The sequence below is a fragment of the Ambystoma mexicanum genome, chromosome 2p (genome assembly GCF_040938575.1).
Source record: "Ambystoma mexicanum isolate Mex_15411 chromosome 2p, UKY_AmexF1_1, whole genome shotgun sequence".
Taxonomy (NCBI): Eukaryota; Metazoa; Chordata; class Amphibia; order Caudata; family Ambystomatidae; genus Ambystoma; species Ambystoma mexicanum.
The window spans coordinates 342747699-342767684 of record NC_090923.1 but is presented as its reverse complement, the minus strand read 5'-3'; the positions used below and the strand labels follow the sequence as shown (position 1 = coordinate 342767684).

At 46.3% G+C, this 19986-nt stretch overlaps 1 protein-coding gene across 1 annotated transcript in view; it reads left to right on the top strand.

Moving 5' to 3' along the window:
- DNAH12 (dynein axonemal heavy chain 12) overlaps positions 1–19986 on the top strand; it is a 3791933-nt gene that overhangs the window by 2800482 nt on the left and 971465 nt on the right. Inside the window, exon 52 of the mRNA XM_069643677.1 lies at positions 1161–1301. Coding sequence (XP_069499778.1) covers positions 1161–1301 — 141 coding nt within the window. The remainder of the gene's footprint in view (positions 1–1160; positions 1302–19986) is intronic.

The following is a 19986-nucleotide window of genomic DNA, read 5'->3' as shown; positions in this document are numbered from 1 at the left end:
TAATGATATTGAGTACACTTATAAGACCTTGATCTCATCGAAATTGAGGCTGTGGACATGTGGGAGCCCCAGAGGTTGCATCGTCTCTGGAGCACAAATGACGCAGGATGTAATTCATATTGCGGATGTGCAGAAGAATGTCCTCCTATTCTCCTATATGTTGCACTTCCCTGCTTATCCCCCAGCGCACTCCCAGTAACATCTGGCAGCGGTATCTATTGCATGCTACCTCCAGTGTAATCTGTTGCTCCTTGTGCATCACTATGTATCGCCCCTCTCTTTTTGTACTCTATTATATTCGATATAATTACATGGAGCCTACCAGTAACTAGTAAACCTTGAACAGGACATGTACATGACCAAGAGCAAGCGCAGGAATTTAGCCAGGATCTCTACATGCACTAATAAACACTGACATCTCAGCAGAAAGGGTAGGGAGGAATAATATAGGCACATTGAACCTTTGCTTGGGATGCAAAACTCAAAACTGAAAGTCATACAGTGAGTATTTCAAAGCAAATGGTACTGTTCTATGAAAAATACCACTGAGCTATAAGGTAGCATGGTTTCCGCAGCTGCTTCTTATGAACAGTATTGCATCATAAACCAGTAGCAGGCAGTTTACGCCATTAAATTAACATTGGAGGTTCCTATTCAAACTAGTTTAGGAAGACATTCCCTATAAAAAGGCACACTTTAAGACCATTTATTGTTCTAACAGTTGATTAACCTCTGCAATTAACCTATTATCTTTTAAAATACTGCTTGCTTAATAATAACAATGCAGCCTCATAACAGCAGGGTGCAGTGAAAATAGACCCTTGTGGGGGAGAAAGGAGGTCTGGGTGGGGATAAACTTCAAGCGGTCTGAAAAAGATGTTTCTTTTACATGCACACGAGCATGCACTGGGTGGGGACATAGTCAAACCACACTGGCAGGCTGAGTGTCATGCCATCTCCCTCCTACCATCTCCTCCTCTGCCATTAGTTGTGGCGCCATCAAATGGCTTGAACTAAAAATTAGATCACATATATTTAAGGATCATCATTAATTGTCGAAGTAGGTAACATTCACTGTGGTGTGCATTAATTATGTGAGTTGAACCTGTTAACTTTACAATTAAACTGTTGTCTCACAGAAAGTGTTTTTAATATTACAGATCCCTGTCATGCAGAAGATCAGAAGTGAATATATCACTAATCCCGATTTTGATCCACTGAAAGTAGCTAAAGCCTCATCGGCAGCTGAAGGGCTCTGTAGATGGATTCTTGCAATGGAAGTTTATGACAGGGTTGCAAAGGTATGACTTAATTATTTACATTGCAGATACAGTATATGTTGCAAAACCATGTTTTTTTCACATACGATATGCTATCAAATATGTGTTTTCCGTATATTTTAAGAATAAGATCAGCTTACATAAAGTAATTCACTGTTACACATTCCATTATCAAACATCATCAGGCATTGATGACTTATATATGCATACCATTGTAGCCTGTCCTTTTCGTGAAGCCCAAATTCTTCTTTCATTCTTCAAAAGGTTTAATTTAGCCACCTGCAAATATATGTGCAATACACTTACACCTTATCACCCTTCCTTCTATTTGCTAAACCACCATTGGATGTACAGGATTAGCAATCCTGTGAGGGAAAGTAGGAAGATTGACGCCAAAACCTTGAAGTTACTCCGAGAGGGCAATTTGTGCTTGGGTGTCCAGCAACACCTTCTTTAATGACAATGGTTTCACCCATTCATTCAAGACTCTCAACGGCGCTGCCTTATAATATTGCATTATATGTTATGATATGTTATTTGATATTTGTATAGCACTTACTGTCATTGTTATGGCTTCGAAGCACTGTGGTGGATGAGGGGCCTTTGGAAGGCAGAAGTCTGTGGCCAAGCTAATGCTCTATGTTCCAAAAATCAAAATAGTGTAGAACTGGAAATTCTGTGATGGGTTCCCTTTCAGATGTATGATTGGATCACCTTGCAGTTGCTTAAGGGTGGAAAGTGGTACTTCCAAGGGCAATTCCTGAAAAAGATGAAGTAGGTATAGAATGATGAACATGTTAACAGTAGCTAAACCAAGAAATTGGCTAGTTTTGCCAAGGCCTTATGTCTTCCATGATCTCTGCGAGCTTGCTATAAAGCTGAATACTGTTCTGTTTGATACATTCGCAGGCATTTTAATTTCGTCAATGCTCAGCAGAAAGGCCTTTTATTGTTTAACACGTTCTCTTCACTGGGGGAGGAGGGATAGTCATATTAAAAACTTCACGTTTCTCCAGGTTTACATTGAATCCTGAAATCGATCCAATGGCCACTAAAACCAGTTGAGCAGAGAGATCTTTTAATGTTAATAAAATATCCCTGCTTAACAGTGCTAACCTTTGAGTGAGTACACCATACTCCAGACCTCAAACTTGGTCTCATTCCCTTATGGTCGCTGCCAGTGACTCCACTGCAAACACCGCAGGGGTGAGGGACAGCCTGCCTGGTACTCCGAAACAACAAAAATGGCTCTGACTTGAACCCATTCAAAGATACTCCAGCCATGGGGTTGTAATTCAGTGCGAAGTCCCCTTTAATATGGTCCCCTCAAATTTCTCCACAACTGCCCGAAGGTAAAGTCACTTCACCCAATCAAATGCTTTTTCGTCTCTGAGCGTTACCAGAGCGGTTGGGATTTTACATTTGTGGGTTATATTTAGTAGCTCAGTGTCCTTCCTTGTAGTGTCTGGGAATGTCTCCTGTCATCAAATTCTGCTCACCTCGTCTCAATCATCTTAGGTAAAATATCACCTAACCGAATAGTTAATATTTTGGCATTTAGCGTGAGTCAACATTTAGCTATGTCACCCTAGCCACATTCTTTTTTTGTGTGGAATGCCCTCCTCCTATATTTTTGTATCATAAACACTATACCTGTAAACAATATAATAATGCTAAACATATGTATCCCCAAACTATAATTATTGTCATTAACCTTGTCAAGACAATGCTATTTAATGTTTTAAAGAAACATACTTAGGATAAATATGTATCTTTTCCTCCATACTTATGGGTGTTCCTGCGGAACGAGAATGGGACCGGCGCCATAGCAAGCCCAACCACGCTTCCCCATTAAGAGTTTACAGAGAGCGGGGAAGCGGGCAACGTGCACGTAGTATGACCATGCTCTCAACTCCGCCTCTCGTGCTCCTTCCCCTCTGTCCCTTTCTCTATGTTGGATGGGACGACACCTGATGCAGTACTCTCTTTGTTTTTGTTTTTTTACCACCTCCCCGCGGTAGATTTCATTTTTATCTTTACTGCTGCTCTCCTCGCTCCCTTCCGTTTTATGCTGGTTAGAACAGGGTTTTCTGTATGCACCGGGCATCAAAGGTCATTCTTGGCGGCAGACTCTTAAACTCTTTGTTTGGAGTATTTGGCCCTGCTGCATCGATGGGCCCCTGAGCGTGCTGCAATGCACTTTCTTTCAAATCCCTCAGAAGTTGACTGACGTGATCACCTCAAGAAGTATGATAGTTGGAATGTGGAGTTGTGGGACTGTTCGGATTGGATTGATAGGGCATTGTTGATGGCCATAAAACAAATAATGAAGGTGTGGAAGTCTTGGAAGAAGCCGCGTTGTGAGAATTGGGTGGCGGATATGCGTACGCTCTCTTGGTATGAGAAGACTCAGGCAATTCGACATCATAGGGAAGTTGAATATGAGGAAAGGTGGGGGTCATTTCGTGATCTTTTCGGATGAGGTGTAGTCTGTTTTTTCTGTTAATGGATTTTGAGACTGGGGGGTGGGTAGGGGTGTTTGTTTTGTGTTGTTGGTTTTGTGGTTTTGTTTTGTGTTGTTCTGTCTTGTTATGGGGTAGGTGGGTGGGGATGATCTATGATCTCTTTTTATTCTTTGAATTACTGTTAACTTAGTGTGTAATTTACATTTCAATGAATTGCTGTATATGGTGTGTTCTTTCACTTGTTCTCACTCTGATATTTATGATGTTACTCAGTTGTATTGTTTCATATATTTTTTATTAAATAAAGTTGGTAAAAAAAATATGTTAAGTCCAAAAGGCTGAGTAAAGCTCTGTTTACTTTGGCATCCCATCCAGGTGACACCCTTCCATCGGTTAACCGAAGCAGGAGGACTCCCTTGGAGCCTGTCACAATTAGCCACTGTATTACCAGTGTATGCCCCTAGGTCTCTGAGGAGAATTCTACCAGCTCTACTGCCAAGGCATCGCAGGGGTTTGGTACCCGGCTGTGGCCCAATGCGGCTGCGGTCCTTGATGAGGCTTGTACCAGGGACCCTATTTCCAAGGGCGCTTCGCCTCATACCTGGCCATGGTCCGAAGCCTCCTATTCTCTGCTCGACAAGCAAACACTGGAGAGCTTTAAGAGTCCTGAGAAAGCAGTAGGCCCTGCTCCTCAGGGGACATTGTGGCCTGTAGGGTGTCCAGGTCCATATTCAGCCCGTGGCAGGACATGGCTCACCGTACCACAGGTGTCACGGTCTCTGTGTCATATTCTGGCTATTCTCCTGGCAAGACATCTCTGGCTACATCAGGGCCTCAACGAGCACTGATCGCTGAGTGAGGCAGACGGATTTCTGCCTCAGATTCCCTCAGTGCTTCTAGGCTGCCGCCCTTTTCTCCTCGGGTAGAATGGTCACCCAGTTTGAGGGGATATTCTGTTTCTCTGCTCTACTTGCCCACTTGCCCATTAGCAATTTGGCCCCAAGATCCTTACCAGGGACCTTTACTCAAGGACCCTCAAGAGAAGACAGGTTCCTCAACAAGTTCCAGGAGTTCATGGACTTTGGACTCATGAGCCAACACTGTAAGACCCTCATGAAGGAGGCGCTGGTTCCCAAATCAAATGGATTGTGTCCTCCCATGTATTCCTCATCTTTTGATAATATCTTTCCAGCTTCAGATGCTTCAGAAACATTTTCTCGACAGAGGGCGCTGTGTGCTGTCTCGTCAAGGCGATGTCCCTCGAGAGCCTCCATTCGACTGTCAATGTCATCATCAGTATAAGTAGCGCACGCAGCGCCCGTTGGCTTAAGTTCTGTTTTTCCAAGCATTTGCTTCGAAGAATTACAGCGCACTTCTGTTCTTCACTGAACATTGTCACTAATTTTCTGCACGAAAAAGTCTTCACCGTCGGCTTCATCAACACCTAAGGCGGGCTTCAAGAAATGTCAGGCCTGTGGATCGAAAATGTCGATCACCGACCCCCACCACATATGCCTGTGGTTTCTCAGAACCTAACATAATTCCTCTGAGTGTAACTCCTTTCAGGAAATGACCGACAAGGCTCTGAGGGAAGGTAAAGGGAAAGTGGCGTGGGTAGGTTACCTTTGAAGTCTTCTTCGAAGAGTTCCAAAAAAGAAAATCCTAAGAGTCGAGAAATTCTCCTCGATAGAAAAGGTCTAAAAGATCTCAATCGAGAAGTTGATTGTGTCATTTTTCGTCTTCTTTCAAGAAGGGAAAGAAACTGCGACACAGGTCACCTTCGACCTCTAGTGATTCCTCAGCCGAGGTAATCAATTGTCCAACCAAGTCGGACTCTCCAGCAAAATCGGTTGCATTTTGAAAAGAAATTTTACAAATCTTCGACCCCCTCGAAAGAGAAGCAGAAAGGACATGCGCCTGTCGATCTGCATAAAGACGACAAAGGGAAGTTGAAGACAAAACCCTATGAGTTTTTGAGTCCAAGGCATAAGCTGGAATTACATTGAGAGAAATCTTGATCCAACTAGAAATCATCGAGGGCTTTGATAAGCCAAGAGTCCAGCCCTTGGAAGGTTCTTTCGAAGAAGCATAAGATATCGGCAACTCTGACGGTCTCTGAAACGGCATATGCGTCGGTGCCATCGACGCATTTGTCGAAGTCGACTCCAACAAAATCGAAGTCTGCGACACCAACTTCAAAGTCGTTGTCGACGATTTCTTGAGGTTAACGCAAGAAAAGATTTTCAAACCCTTACCAAAAAAGGTTTAAAAAAATATTTAACTTCAATTTATGAAGACAATGAACCCTCAGATGTTAATACACCACCATTTGGCTTACAATTTGGTACCCCGAATGTGCCAGATGAATTCCTTTTTAAAGAATCCAGGATAAAAGACTTGTATGAAAACCTGAAAACAGCCAGTGGTATAGATACACCTCCAGAATTGGAATTTGGGAAACCCGATCCTTGTGACCATGCTGACTCCTCATACAGAAAACTAATGAGCAAGTTGATTGAACTTGGAGTAGGCCTGCACCATCTTTTGAGCAGGATGACCTAACTGAGATACTGGATCAGGGTCTCCAGAGAGATACAATTTTGCCTTTTCATATTGCCCTACAAAGAAGGGTCACATCTAATTGGGAAACACCAGAAACCGCAGCTGCAGTAAATAAAAACTTCTCTAAAAAATATAGGCCATCCAGCAGTGACCCAGAATATTTATCAAAACACCCAACACTGGAGAGTTTGGTGGTTCAGGCTGCCACGTCCACTAAGCAATCGGCATACCCTTCTATCCCTCCAGATAGGGATGACAAGGGAGCGGATGCCTGGGCTAGAAAAATATTTACTGCTGGAAGTATGGCTTTAAAATCAGCAAACATTACTTGTGCCTTGTCAAAGTTCACGTTAACGCTGTGGGACTGTGTAGCCATGGCGGCTGACCACTTCCCAGAAGGAGAAGAAAGAGACAGCTTCCTGCCTATCATCAAGGATGGTAAGGAAGTAATGTCTGAATGCCTCCAGTCAGGTCTGGATACTGCTGATAGCATTAGCAGGTCCATGGCAACTAGCACCGTGCTGCACATGTTTGTGGTTGAGGAAGTCCGGATTTGCAACAGATGTGCAATCTAAACTCCTTAATATGCCCTTTGACGGCTCGAGGCTGTTTGACAGCAAGGCTGATGAAAGTCTAGAAAAGCTACAGACCTCGAAAGCGGCGGCTAAATCTCTTAGTGCTGCCATTAGACAGCTTCAGCATTCCTACCCCAGTACATCATCTTGGAGGGGTAAGTCCTTTTGATTCTGCTCCTGAGTTGGAAGAGGGAGAGAACAGGCCAGTCATAGAGGTCAGAGAAGATTCCCTTGTCTTGAATGAGGGAGAGGTGCTAAATCAGCCCAGGCATTGGCAGTTCTACCCTCAGCCACTGCTTCAGGTGCTTCAAAACCACTCGGAGGCCTTAACCCACAAGACCCCTGTGGGAGGCAGAGTTTCTCAGCATCTGAAAGAATGGTGGGTTATTACTTCAGATGCTTGGGCACTGGAAACTGTTAGGCTCACCTGGTCTCTGCGGGGACGTTGGGGCACGGTTGGAGCCCTCCCAGGACCTGGCTCCCTTGGACCGGCTTCCTCCCCCAGCTGGTGCGTTATCGAGGATCCACAATGCTGGCACTGTTTCTGAGAGAAGATTAGAGACTGTGAGAATGACGTGGTGGCGTCGGGATTCCCCTCAACCCTTTCGTGCCAGAGAGTAGTGAGCAAGAGTTTGCCCATGCAAGCTCACCTGTTTTGATGTAAGGATGAGCTCTCCGTCCTGCTTTCTTTAGCAGGGGTGCTGTGGATGGACCTAGTTGCGTCACTGGTCCTTAACGTGGAGGTCCAGACCGGCTGCGACCATTCCGTCTTGAAGGTGGGTTTTTATAACTATGATTATTGTCCATATTCTTCGTGATAATTTTTCTCAATGATTATTGTCCGTAACCTTATATTGTCCTTTCTCTCTTTCAGGTATGAAGATGACCCAGGAGCGCGTAATGATAAAAAAGTCTATTCCGGAAGACCTACTAGTGGTAAGTAGACTTTCCAGAAGTTACACCCCCTGTTTGTGAGTTGCGCTGCTTAGCGTGTTAAAGTCTATGCAATTGCTAACCTTGTGTTTCCCTTTCCCTTTGCAGGTGCAGCTGGTCGGTGTTTGCTGGTGAGTGGTTTCCGAACTCCTGCAGGCTGCCAGAGATGAAGATCCACGAGGATGCTGTGTCGGAAGAAGGTCCCTTGTTGATGGAAGTTCGGGACTGGTAAGGATGCTAGGCGGCACCCGCAGAGGACCCGAGGACACAGGTAAGATGTGTGTGGCTGCTGCAGGATCGGAAGCGAATAGCTGTTCTTCAAGTGATGGCGTGGCTGACTCAGGTAAGATGCGCGCGTAGACTTCGGAGTTAGAAGCAGGTAGCTGAACTTCCAGCGATGGTGTGGCTGACCTCAAGGTAAGATGCGCGAGGTAGCTGCAGAGGGGAAGCAGATAGCAATGCTTCCAGCGACGGCGTGGCTGAATTCAGGTAAGGTGCTGGAGGGTTCTGCAGACTGTAGATGCTGGTGCTGAATCAGGTAAGAGTCTTCTGAACGACGGTAAGCGTTGCGCTGCTCTAGCAGACTAACGCGAAGCGCCAGTATGCGGGTGGGGCCGGCTTATATAGCCTGGCCCCAGCCGCTCCCCTTAGGACCCGCCTTGTGGCCCCACCTTGCCACTCCTCCTGTCTTCTGCACGTGCCTTCCATGCATTGGTAGGGCCCCGCCCAGGCTAGATGCACGTGCTTTCCCCAATCCGTGTGCAGAGCACACTTTGTAATGAGCTTGGTGCCATATGCGCCAAGACTAGGTCCATTGGGACCCTGCAATATGTTAAGTAACTGGCCCATGACCAGTGGCCATGACAGAAACGGAAGCCAAGGGATACTGCCTTCCTTTTCTAAAAAGGCCTCAGAATCATCCACCGGGGAACAGCTCTTTCAAAATTCCGGAACCACTCCTTGTACAGGAAATTTTGACCCTGCTAGTGAAAGGTGCTATAGAACCGGTACCTGTGGCAGAGATGAACAAGGCTTGGTACTCCCCATACTTTCTAATTCCCAAAAAGGACGGAGGATTGAGACCCATCTTGGACTTTAGAAACTTGAACAGGTTCCTCAGGAAGGACAAGTTCAAGACGGGTGCCCTTTCTCAGATCCTTCAGGCCCTCCAACTCCAGGATTGGATGCTATCATTGTTCATTTAGGATGCTTACTTTCATGTGCCTATCCATCACAAGCACAGAAGGTACCTGAGGTTCGTGGTTGGTGGTTCTCATCCTCAGTTTCAAGTTCTGAAATTAAGGCAGACCTCCGCCCGAAGGGTTTTCACCAAGTTAATGTTGGTGGTGGCAGCGAGTCTCAGGAGAAGGGAGATTCACGTCTATACCTTCCTGGGTGATTGGCTGATCAGGGCACGTTCACCGGAACAAGCCCTGGAACATCTCAGCATAACCTGCCACTCTCTCCACAGACTGGGCTTCTCCCTCAATTTCAAGAAGTCTTGCATGATACCATCACAAAGACTCCAATTTACCAGAGCAATACTGGATACCACCTTGGAGAAAGCCTCGCCACCCGAGGTCAGGGCTCAACACATTCTGCAGATGGTCACCAAATTCAAAAGTGTCCCGTGTCTCCCGGCTTTTGATGTTTTGAGGTTCCTCAGCCTCATGGCATATTATATGTTCCTGGTGCCAGAGGCTCGACTGAGAATAAGATCCCTTCAATGGGCTCTCAGGACACAGTGGTCCCAATTCTCAGGCAGAATGTCAGACCTTCTTCAAGTTGTTCCAAGCAGAGTCGCTCAGGATCCTATGTGAGGCGCCCACATGGACAACATTCTGAAGGGAGAGCCTTTTTGGCAGCCATGGCCGGAGATAACAGTAGTTACGGATGCCTTGCTCACAGGGTTGGGATCCCATGCCAACGATCTGGCAATTAGCGGTCGTTGGTCTCCATCGGAGCCCAAACTACACATCAACCTATTGGAGCTGATGGCAATCAGACTAGCGCTGAAGGCCTTCCTGCCCTCTGTACATGGAAAGAATGTCCTGATAATGACGGACAACAGGGTAGCCGTGTACTAACTCAACAAGAGAGGAGGTGTAGGGCCACTAACACTGTGCAGACAAGCAATGCAGCTCTGGTTCTGGGCAATCCAAGAGGGAATCTCCCCATCAGCAGTTCACCTAGTCGGAGAGGAGAACACATCGGCAGGGCGCTCTGAGCAGGCAGAACACAGTCTCCCTTGAGCGGGAACTAGCTCAGGAAGTCCTTCAGGAGATCCTCACCCTTTGTTGAAACCTGCTAGTGGATCTGTTAGCGTCCAGTGTCAACCGGAAGTGCAAACAGTTCTGCTCCAGGGAATTTCCCCCAAGCAGAGCTCTAGAGGACACGTTCGTAGTGGCTTGTGAGTTTCCACTCTTGTATGCATTTCCTCCAGTCCCCGTCATTCCTCATGTGATCAGGAGGTTCAAAAAGTTCTGGAAATCAATGATCCTAATTGCTCCAGAGTGGGCTAGGAGGACGTGGTACTCGGACCTCCGAGACATGCCCATCTACCCTCCAATGCATCTTCCACAAAGAGAGGACCTTCTCTCTCAAGAGGAGGGTCGGGTTCCCCATCCAGAGGTCAAGACACTCAACCTTCACGCATGGTTTCTGAGAGGTTGAAGGATTGGGACCTCCTGGATGACGTAATGGAGATCTTGCTTTCATCAGAAAGCCAGCAACAAAATCTTTGTACTGCTGCCGTTGAAACAAGTTCAGCAGCTGGCGCAGGGATAAGAATGTGGATCCTTTTCTGTGTGATACACCTATGGTGCTTTCTTTTTTTAATTTACATTTGGTGATTCTGGGGCTCCATTTTGGAACAATTAAAGTTTAGCTGGCAGCGCTTTAAATTTTCAAGTGCTCTCCGGAGGTAGAGTCATATTTTAAAATCCCTCCAATTATTCAATTCTAAAGGGTCTTAGTAATGTATTTCCACCAATTCCGTTCCAAGTGCCTACATGGAATCTTAACCTGGTGTTAACATTTCTAACATGCATTCCTTTTGAGCCAATTGATTCATGCCCATTAAGACTGTTCACTTTGAAAACTGTTTTGCTAATAGCAATGACGTCAGCCCGCAGGTTAAGCAAGTTGCACGCACTTTCCTGTAAACCCCCATACATGGTTTTCTATAAAGACAAGGTTGTTCTCAAAATGAAACCTTCTTTTCTACCAAAGGTAGTCTCTGACTTCCACTTGTCGCAAAATATCATTTTACCATCATTCTACCCACCTCCTCAAAGGAGGAGGAAAGATTACATAGGCTGGACCCAAAAAGGGCTCTCAGCTTTTATATATCAAGAATATCCAAAATTCGTCAGAAGGAGCAATTATTCATTGGCTTTACAGGTCTTAAATTGGGTTTAGCTGTGAAAAAACAGACCCTATCCAGATGGACTATTCTGGCTGTTGGGGAATGTTACAAGTTAGCGGATAAAGACCTGCCGGAAGGTTTAGGATCACATTCTACAGTGGGAATGGCAACCTCTGCTGCTTTTCAGAGAGGTGTTCTAGTAAAAGACATATGTGCAATGGCCACTTGGCACTTGGTCGTCTGTTCACACTTTGTAAAAATTACTGCTTGGATTCATCTTCCAGTTAAGAAGGACAATTTGGGAAAGCGGTCTTTTATTCAGTCCATGATAAAATTTAAGGACAAAATAAAATTCATACTCCCACCACCAAATTATTACTGCTTTAGGAGTCTGTCAAAAGAACCACAAGAAGAGTATGGCGGTGAAACCAACCCCACCGTGCAGAGTAACAAAAGAGAAGGTCCCAAGCCAATACAGGCCCTGGAGACGTTCCCATGGAGCACTGAAGGAAACAGGGAGAATGGGAAGACTGTTAGACCAAAAGGGACTTGTTATGAAACTATAGACTCATCCCAGTTTAAATGATGAACTCTTGCAACAAAAGCTAATGAAGTTGAACTGAGAATCACAGAATACCCTGAGATGGAATCCAAAAGTGCTTGGGGATCACTAACCTGGGAAGAGGGGAAACTATCCCATTACTCAACAAGGAAAGAGTGGAACATACCAAAGAGAAAACATTGTGAATTCAAAGACAGAAAAACCCCTAAGATAAATATTATACAAAAGAGACCAGGCTGGAAAGAGCTGAATTATAATTGTCCAGAGAGCAAGACCCACACAGGAAAATATACTTTCCAAGGTTACTTAAAGCCCATTAACCCGTATCCAACGGTACGGCAATGTTCAAAGAAAGGTATCTCTAAGGAGGAGAGAAAAGCCAGCAGTATCTTAAGAGAAAGTAACGAGAGAATATTAAAAAATTGCATGTTAACAAGAGAAAGAAAGAAGACTGCAAGAGGCAATCAACTTGACAAAGGTAGTCATTCTCCTGACCTTAGTTTGTTTAGAATAGTGATAGGGTCAGTTAGGGCTAGTTTTGGAAAGAGTACTTATTCCTTTTGGACAATCACTGACGACGGACCAGCACCTTAGTTAGTAAAATAGGTAGGGAACACTCCGTAATCATAGAGAAAGATGGGCCTTTTTTCTTATTCTTTAATAAACACACGTTGGAAATGTCCTCCGAGTGTCTGCGTCCTTCTTCTGACCCACCACACTGGCTAACAAAGTTAGTAACATACCATAGTATCATTTTTGTAATAACCCTCTTGCGGTACTAACATGCAATCTCCTAGGACATTCATAGTAATGAGAAGGATTTTCAGTGTGACTGCTTCACGAAGATTTTTTTTTAGAACTAGATTGGTACAGGAATTCGGATTTAGATCCTCTTAAAAATGCCTCCTTTGCACCACTGGTTTCCTAATCTCAGATCACCATTTGAAGCTGTCAGTGCAAGGAAGAGGACTGGGTCATAAAGGGGTAATCTTCTATCTTAATAGGGCCCCACCTGCTCACCTTCCTTCCGTTAGTGGTACTGGATGGAGGCTTCCAGCAGCAGGCTTTATTCTGCTGGCAGGAACGTTCGATTGGTATGGGCCATCCAGTGGTAGCTGATGTTTATTTCTCATAGGAGTGTGAAATTGGATGTCTGTATGCATTTGTGTGACCCAGCAAACTCCTTCCATATGTCCCATGATCTCCGAAGAGGACAAGCCTCTCAAATGGGCTTGTCATGATTATACCAGTGCATCTGCTGATGATTTGTCTTCTTCTCCAACATGGATTCACATGCTCATAAATATTCCCAATCATCAAACTGGGAATCCTCTGTAAAAGAAAAAACAGTTTTACTTTCACTTTAAAACTGTATTTCTCCTCTAAACCAATCACTGTCCTCTGGGTCATACTGCCCCCATCCAATGAAAGTCCTCTCCCTAAGCTCCACCCCTAGGGGCCATCTTCAGATTTGGTAGGCACGTAAAGTGGCAGTATGAACCAAGAAAAGCGACAGAGGGAAAGGAGGGATAGTTTGCATGTGAATCCATGCAAAACCCTTGCTGGAGAACAATAGTTACAGGTAAGTAACTTAAACCTTCGCCAGCATGGGGTCTGGCATGGATTCACATGTGAATGAATAACTATTACACATCAGTACATATACACAATCACGGGTGTGGCAAGGCTCAACTGAAGTACAAACATTTACTCCTGGAACAGACTCAACTCACACAAGCAGGTTGCATAGCACTGCTTGGCCGACTCGAGACTCTTCCTTGCAGATGACGAGCAGGGGCACACCAGAGAGAAACACTGTTGTTGCTGCGATGGCTCAGGTGGAGTGGGCTCTCGGCCGGCCTGGCAGCAGCCTGTTAGCCAGTTGATGACAGTGCATGATGCAGCCAGCCAGCCACCTGGAGATGGAAGCCTTCGACATGGCCTTTCTGTGATTTACAGGTCCAAAGTTTATGAACAACTGAGAAGATTTTCGAAAATCCTTCGTACCTGCCATGTAGAACTTCAAGGCACATGCAACGTCCAGCGATTGCCAGGCCCTCTCTACTGTGACGATGGATTTGAGAAGAAGACAGGTAACATCAAAGGTTCCTGGAATTCCGACTGTACCTTAGGCATAAAGGTGGGGTGTGTATGCAGTACCACCCTTGAAGCACTGAAAGATAAGTAAGGCTGCTTGCAAGACAGGGCCTGGATCTCACTCACCCGCCTGACTGAGGTGATAGCCACAAGGAAGGCCATTTTCCACAAGAGAAACTTGAGCGTGGCTTTATCCTGAGGCTCAAAGGACGCTGTCTGAGCTTAGTCAGGACTAAATTGAGCTCCCAAGCCGGGGCAGAAGCCTTCACCAGCAGGAAAGCCCTGAAGAGCCCCTGAGGAACTCCTTGACGAGTCTGTGTGACCACAGAATAGGCCTAGCCGGAGAGATGGTGTATGGGGCATGGCGGTGAGATGTGCCTTTATAGAGGCGTAAGCCCCTCCAGCCTTAGCCAAGAAAAGCAAGTATGGTAAAAGCTGCCTTGCAGTGACACGCAGAGCGGTAATCTTCTGAGCCCGGCACAACATGGAGAAGCACTTCCACTTATGGCCATAGCACCTCGACGTTGCAGAGGCTCTGGCCCTGGCCAGGATGTCCTTACATTCTGCAGGTAAAGCATAACTTTCAAACTGTAGTGCTGCCGGAGCCACGTCCTCAGGTTCAGCGACTCCAAGTCATGTTGCAGAATTGCCTCTCACTCTCTGGTGAGGAGGTCCGGGAGCAGCGGCAGCCTGATGGACTGGGCCAGATTTGTCGCGGCTATGCCATAGCGATGAGTATCATCCTGCAGTGGCACTCTGAGTGTGTTGATCACACATAGCAGGAGTGGAAATGAAGGTAAAAGCATATAGGACCAGTCTCTCCCACAGGAACGAGAATGCGTCACCCATGCTACTTGGCTGAGGGAACCTGCTGGCGAACTTCTGGCACTTGGAGTTTGCTGCTGTTGCGAAGAAATCGATCAGGGGTTTGCCCCATTTGTCGGACAGAAGGTCGACCTGGTTCTGGTGAAGCTCTCACTCGTGGCAAGAACGGAAAGGAAAACTACATTTATAGAGAAGATTTTCTCTGCTTTTCAGATCGGTCCACACCGAGGAAGGGGTTATTTTGAAGTAAGATTTGACAGGGAAGGTGGCTCTTTTCAGCCCAAGCTTCCCCTTTTTGCTTCTGAGTACACAATACCAATAGACAAAAAAATCCCCAAATCCCTTTTCAGAGCATGTGCTACATGGGGTTGGAAACATGGTTATGAAGGGCACATGCAAGAAGAGTACATTTATTGGTTTAATGTTCATTCAACCCTGGTTTTTTTCACAGATTGTTTTGCCGAAATCTTTTGGCTGAAAAAACTCATTGAATTTCTTTTATTTATTTGGGGTTTACCCCCCAACCCCACTTCCCTTTTATATATTCCCTATCCTCCCCCCTACCACATATGTCTTTATCACCCCCCTCGAATCACCTATATTTTTCAATGAGTCTTTTTCAGCCAACATTTTTCGGCACAAAAATCAGCGGGAAAAAAAAGCGATGAATGAACGTTGTACCCATTTATTGCCTTCCTCTCGTATTATGGAGGACTGTGAAATATGCCAGGGATTGAGCACAAAAACACTTAGAGACAGGCAAACCACCAGGCATGCTGGGTATATGAGGGTAGATAGCATGCAGAATCTTCCAGGAGTGTGGGTTTACCCTCCCTCAAGGAAAGAATACGGTTGGATCATAAAATATCCAGCTTGGTAGAAACACCTTCAAAAGGGGTGAAAGGTGCTGACCTGACACTTGTTAAAAGAGTAGAACCATCCTCACAATCCCAGAAGACTTATGGTTGTGAGGACAAGCCCCATCGATGACAGCTTTGTCTACAGATGATAAGGGAGGGGAACCGTTCACGGGCCAAAAACGGGTTAAGTCAAAAAGAAATGCAGTTATTGACAACATTAAAGAATACTTCTTGTCCATCCCATCAAAGACCACCACATGGAAGGAGCGAAAACCATTATTGATGAAAACGTGTCAACAAGCTGCCCTTCATCGTTGGCTGCTCTTTCTTCGACAACTTTATAATCAACAGCTTCATCAACTAAGGAAAAGAAAACCATGCCATCGATAAGTGCAACTTCAGTGACCCAGTCGGAAACGACCTCATCGCTGATGGGCTTTCTATTCCTAGTACACAGACGATTCATTGATGGAGATGGAAGTTCACCCTCCACAGACAGCCAAACAATGTGTCACTGAAACCTCAACCTTGTAAGGGCCCCCAGAAGCTTTTCCCCTTCCCCTGACATCATGGAAAGAGCCAACAGGGAGATCTGAACTGAACAGAATAATACCATTACTGCAAGAAGAGCCAAGGGCCCCAAAGGGCCCAAGCCTCCCCCCATGATCAGACAAATCTCTCATTTCACACTTGCCGTCAACGCCTACACAAAGATCACTATGGCGTCCCATAGAAATAGAGAACACCCAAACTTCACAAGCTCCTTCTATTACGTCAGAGCCTACAGACAGGAGGAAGGAGAGTTGTTACAAACAGATTTGGGCCAGGAATCTGTGTTCTGACTCTACGTTGGTCTTGTCGAAGACCACGATTGGGACGAAGATATATGCACAAAAAAGAATTCTCCAGACTATTCTCCTAAGAGCTCACCACCATATGAGGTTCGAGTTTTCCACACAATGATGACAAAGGCTTGCAAGATGGTTGCATTAAACCCTACCAAAGAAAAAAAGTATTGTTTCCTTTTTGATCACACGAATAAAAGACGAAAATAAGTAGTGTGTATTCCAATTAAAGATAATGGGGCTCTTTACGAGTACGCCAGTAGAACTGGCGTGCCAGTATTACCGTTGCTTGCAGGGCAATCGCACATCCCTGCGGCGGAAACGGTAGCACCAGCAACAATATCAATTTGCCAGTATTACTGGCAGATCTGTGCCGAGAATACCGACACCGGCAATGATATTACCGGTGCCGGAAATAGCATCACCCCTGTGATGGCACGGTTGGAGGCAGCCATTTTAAAAACACAATCCAATCTGAATTCCCTACTTCCTGCTGCCATCCAGTCCCATAAGTGCAGCCAAAACATGTCCCAGCAAGAGAAGTCCCAGGCACCAGATCTCCAGCTCTGCAAGCCTAACTTTTCTGAGGCAGAGCTCGCTGCATTAGCAGGTGCTGTGGTACAGCATTCTGATGCCCTGTTTGGGAGTAAGCACAGGAAGACCACTGTGCAGAGGAAGAACGAGATATGGGCCAATGTCATGGCAAGGATGACAGCTGTTCCCAAGAGTCTTTTACGGCAGAGGGCCTGTCGTAACAAACAAGCACCAAAGTTCCTTTCTTATCAGGATTTTCGCATTCACAAGTTCTCGCTTCCAGTGTTTATCATGGGTCTCCCTCCTTCAGGCTCGGACCCCTTTTTACCAAAGTGTTCACAATTGGTCTCACTAGATCGGGCTCGGAACATGGATCGCCCCCGTTCGGGCTCAGACCCCTTTAGCACAATATTCACAATTGGTCTCCCTTGTTCGGGCTCGGGCCATGCAATGTCACTTTCTACGTTTTCCTCTTTATATCAAAAAATGAAGACTTTCGAATGTGCAATGGGTTTTGCTTAAACCGTTGCTGGACCACTTCGATTTACTTCACACAATATTTTTACAAATCTTCCACTTTCGGTTCTGACACTTCTTGGCTGGATATCTTACATAGACCTTTGATTGAGCACCCTCGTGGTGCCGGACCACTCTTTCACTGGTCTTGTATCTTTTTCCATAAACGTTCAAACATCCATCTGCAATTAAGCTTTCCTTTCCTCTTTCATCACACGCATTACCAATCTTGTTCTTGTGCTCCTTATACAATGTTGCTGCTTGCAACCTTGACTTCAACACAGACCGGTCTTGCATCGGTCTCCCCAAATCACTTGCTGTGTTGATCTCTCTGGCGCTGCTTTGATCTTGGAGCCAAGCACGGTACCACACCGGCTGGTGTTCCTCCCATGCATGCAGGAGGGTGCGGGGTATCTCCGACACACAATACAAGATTCTTCATTCTGGTTTCCTGGCCTTACGCTTTCTAATCTGAAATAGAAAGGTCAAGGGTATCGCCCTCTTTGCGCCCCCTTCTTGGTTTGCCATCTTTCTTCCCTCGTTCAGCTGCCGTCGGGGGGAAAATACTGTTCATTCATGTGCTTTTCCTCGCTCAGAGTGTGCTCTCATGCTCCGCCTTCTATCCGTGTGGGGAAGTTTAATGGAAGTCCGGTGTGAGTGATTACCAGTAATTTTCTGCCCTTGCCTGACCATAGTAGTGGGACATGTCAGGCACCATGCTCGGGTGCAAGTCTATTTTCTCACAGAGTTGGCTGCCATTGTGAAAGTGTTTGTGAAGGGAAAGGGGGGGTAGAGTTCCTACGTATCCTACTGGGTAGGATGGGGTAAAGGTGTTACAGAGAAGGGGATACCGCATCTCGCCATCAGGTGTCCCACTCCCCGAAGGCCCCTCACCTAGGTGATCCTACTGCATTGGTCCACCCACACGCTCTGGATACAAAGGTGATGCCGTGCCCTGGCCACCTGGGAGAGAGACTACCGGGTGAAACACCTTCTGGTTTTTCACAGCAGCCACTGGCGCACTGAGGCAGTGGCCATTTCCGCACCACTAAAGAAGAAGAGGAGGAGTATGAGGTGATACTACCCAATGCTTCCGTCTGGCCCAGCCTCAAAGCCCGCACAGCCCACCAGCTCTGACTGCCACCAACATGCGTGCAATACATGCAAGGCTGGATGGCATCGAGAGGCGGCATGCAGACATTCGCTCACTTGTGGGCTAGCAGCAGCAAGAAAGTCAGGTCATGAGGAACTGCCTGCAGGGGTGCACCTGCAGGATTGCCTTCTCACTCGGCCATGCCACCACATCCATGGTAACACTGGGGCAGGGAGTGCATGAGCACACCAATTCTTCTTCAGCCTCTGCAGAGTCGCTGAATCGGGCCATTCAGCTTGACACTACAGTACATCCAAACCAGGAGTCGGAGCCATCCACTTCTGTTACCCCCACAGAAGCTCACTCTCAAGCACAGCCAGGCACTGTTCACTGTGCCACCTCACCTCCAAGAAGCAGGAGCAGGCCCCCAAGAGGGTCAGGAAATTACATTTGGACACTTCATGGGTGTTTTTGCCAGAGTGGGCTTTGGGGCAGGTGTATGTGAGGGTGGATGTTTTGAGGAGGGTGTATTTGAGAGTGGGTGTTTTAGGAAGAGTGTATTTGAGGGTGGGTGTTTTGGGGAGTGTGTTTTTGAGGGTGGGTGTATTTGAGGGTGGGTATTTTGGGGGGTGTTTTTGAGGGTGGGTGTTTTGGGGAGGGTATATTTGAGGTTGGGGGTTTGGTGGCGATGCTGTTGTTGGGATGTTACACGTTGCAAGATTTAAAAAATCACATGAAGAAATGACAAGACATTACATTCTTTTGAAACAAGTGTACTGTGATTGTGCATGAGATACAGTAAGGTGCAAGGGAAGAGCTGAGTGGAGGGGGGTACTCAGAAAACGTTCTCATTGAGTTGTTGCCGGGTCATGCATCCATCCTTGGCTTAAATGTGCTCAGTGCGCGGGTTGCAACAGAACATGCATTCGGTGACCCTAAGTGGCCATGTCTGATAATGCACTGCCATTTGGGGTCAGGGGTGTTGCATCCTCGTACCTGTAGTGCATTGTGTGCGGATGTCCTGTTGGGGTTGCAATAGCCTGCCGAGTGACTTCGACATCTCAAGTGATGTGCTACGCTTGTGTGTTGTGGCCTCTCATTTTAGGGACGCGCTGGTGGGTCCTGCATGTGTAGGGGGCATATCAGACATGCATTCATTACATTGTTACACCTCCCCCCCATTGCCTGTCACTCAAGCTGCAAGGTAGATGGGATTGTACATGTACTCACAACCGGGTCCTTTGTCCTCTATAACACGCCATGTAGTACACCGTTAGGGTTCTGTTGCACAGGACCATAGGGTTGTGGTTGATCCTGGGAACCGGGCACTGCAGCGCGTGATGGTCAGGTCGGCATCACAGGTCACATGGACATTAAGGAAATGGAACTGCTTCCGGTTCCTGTAGACCGCTGAGGTGTGGGGGGAACATCAGCTCAACATGTGTGCAATCCAATGTTGACACCACATTGAG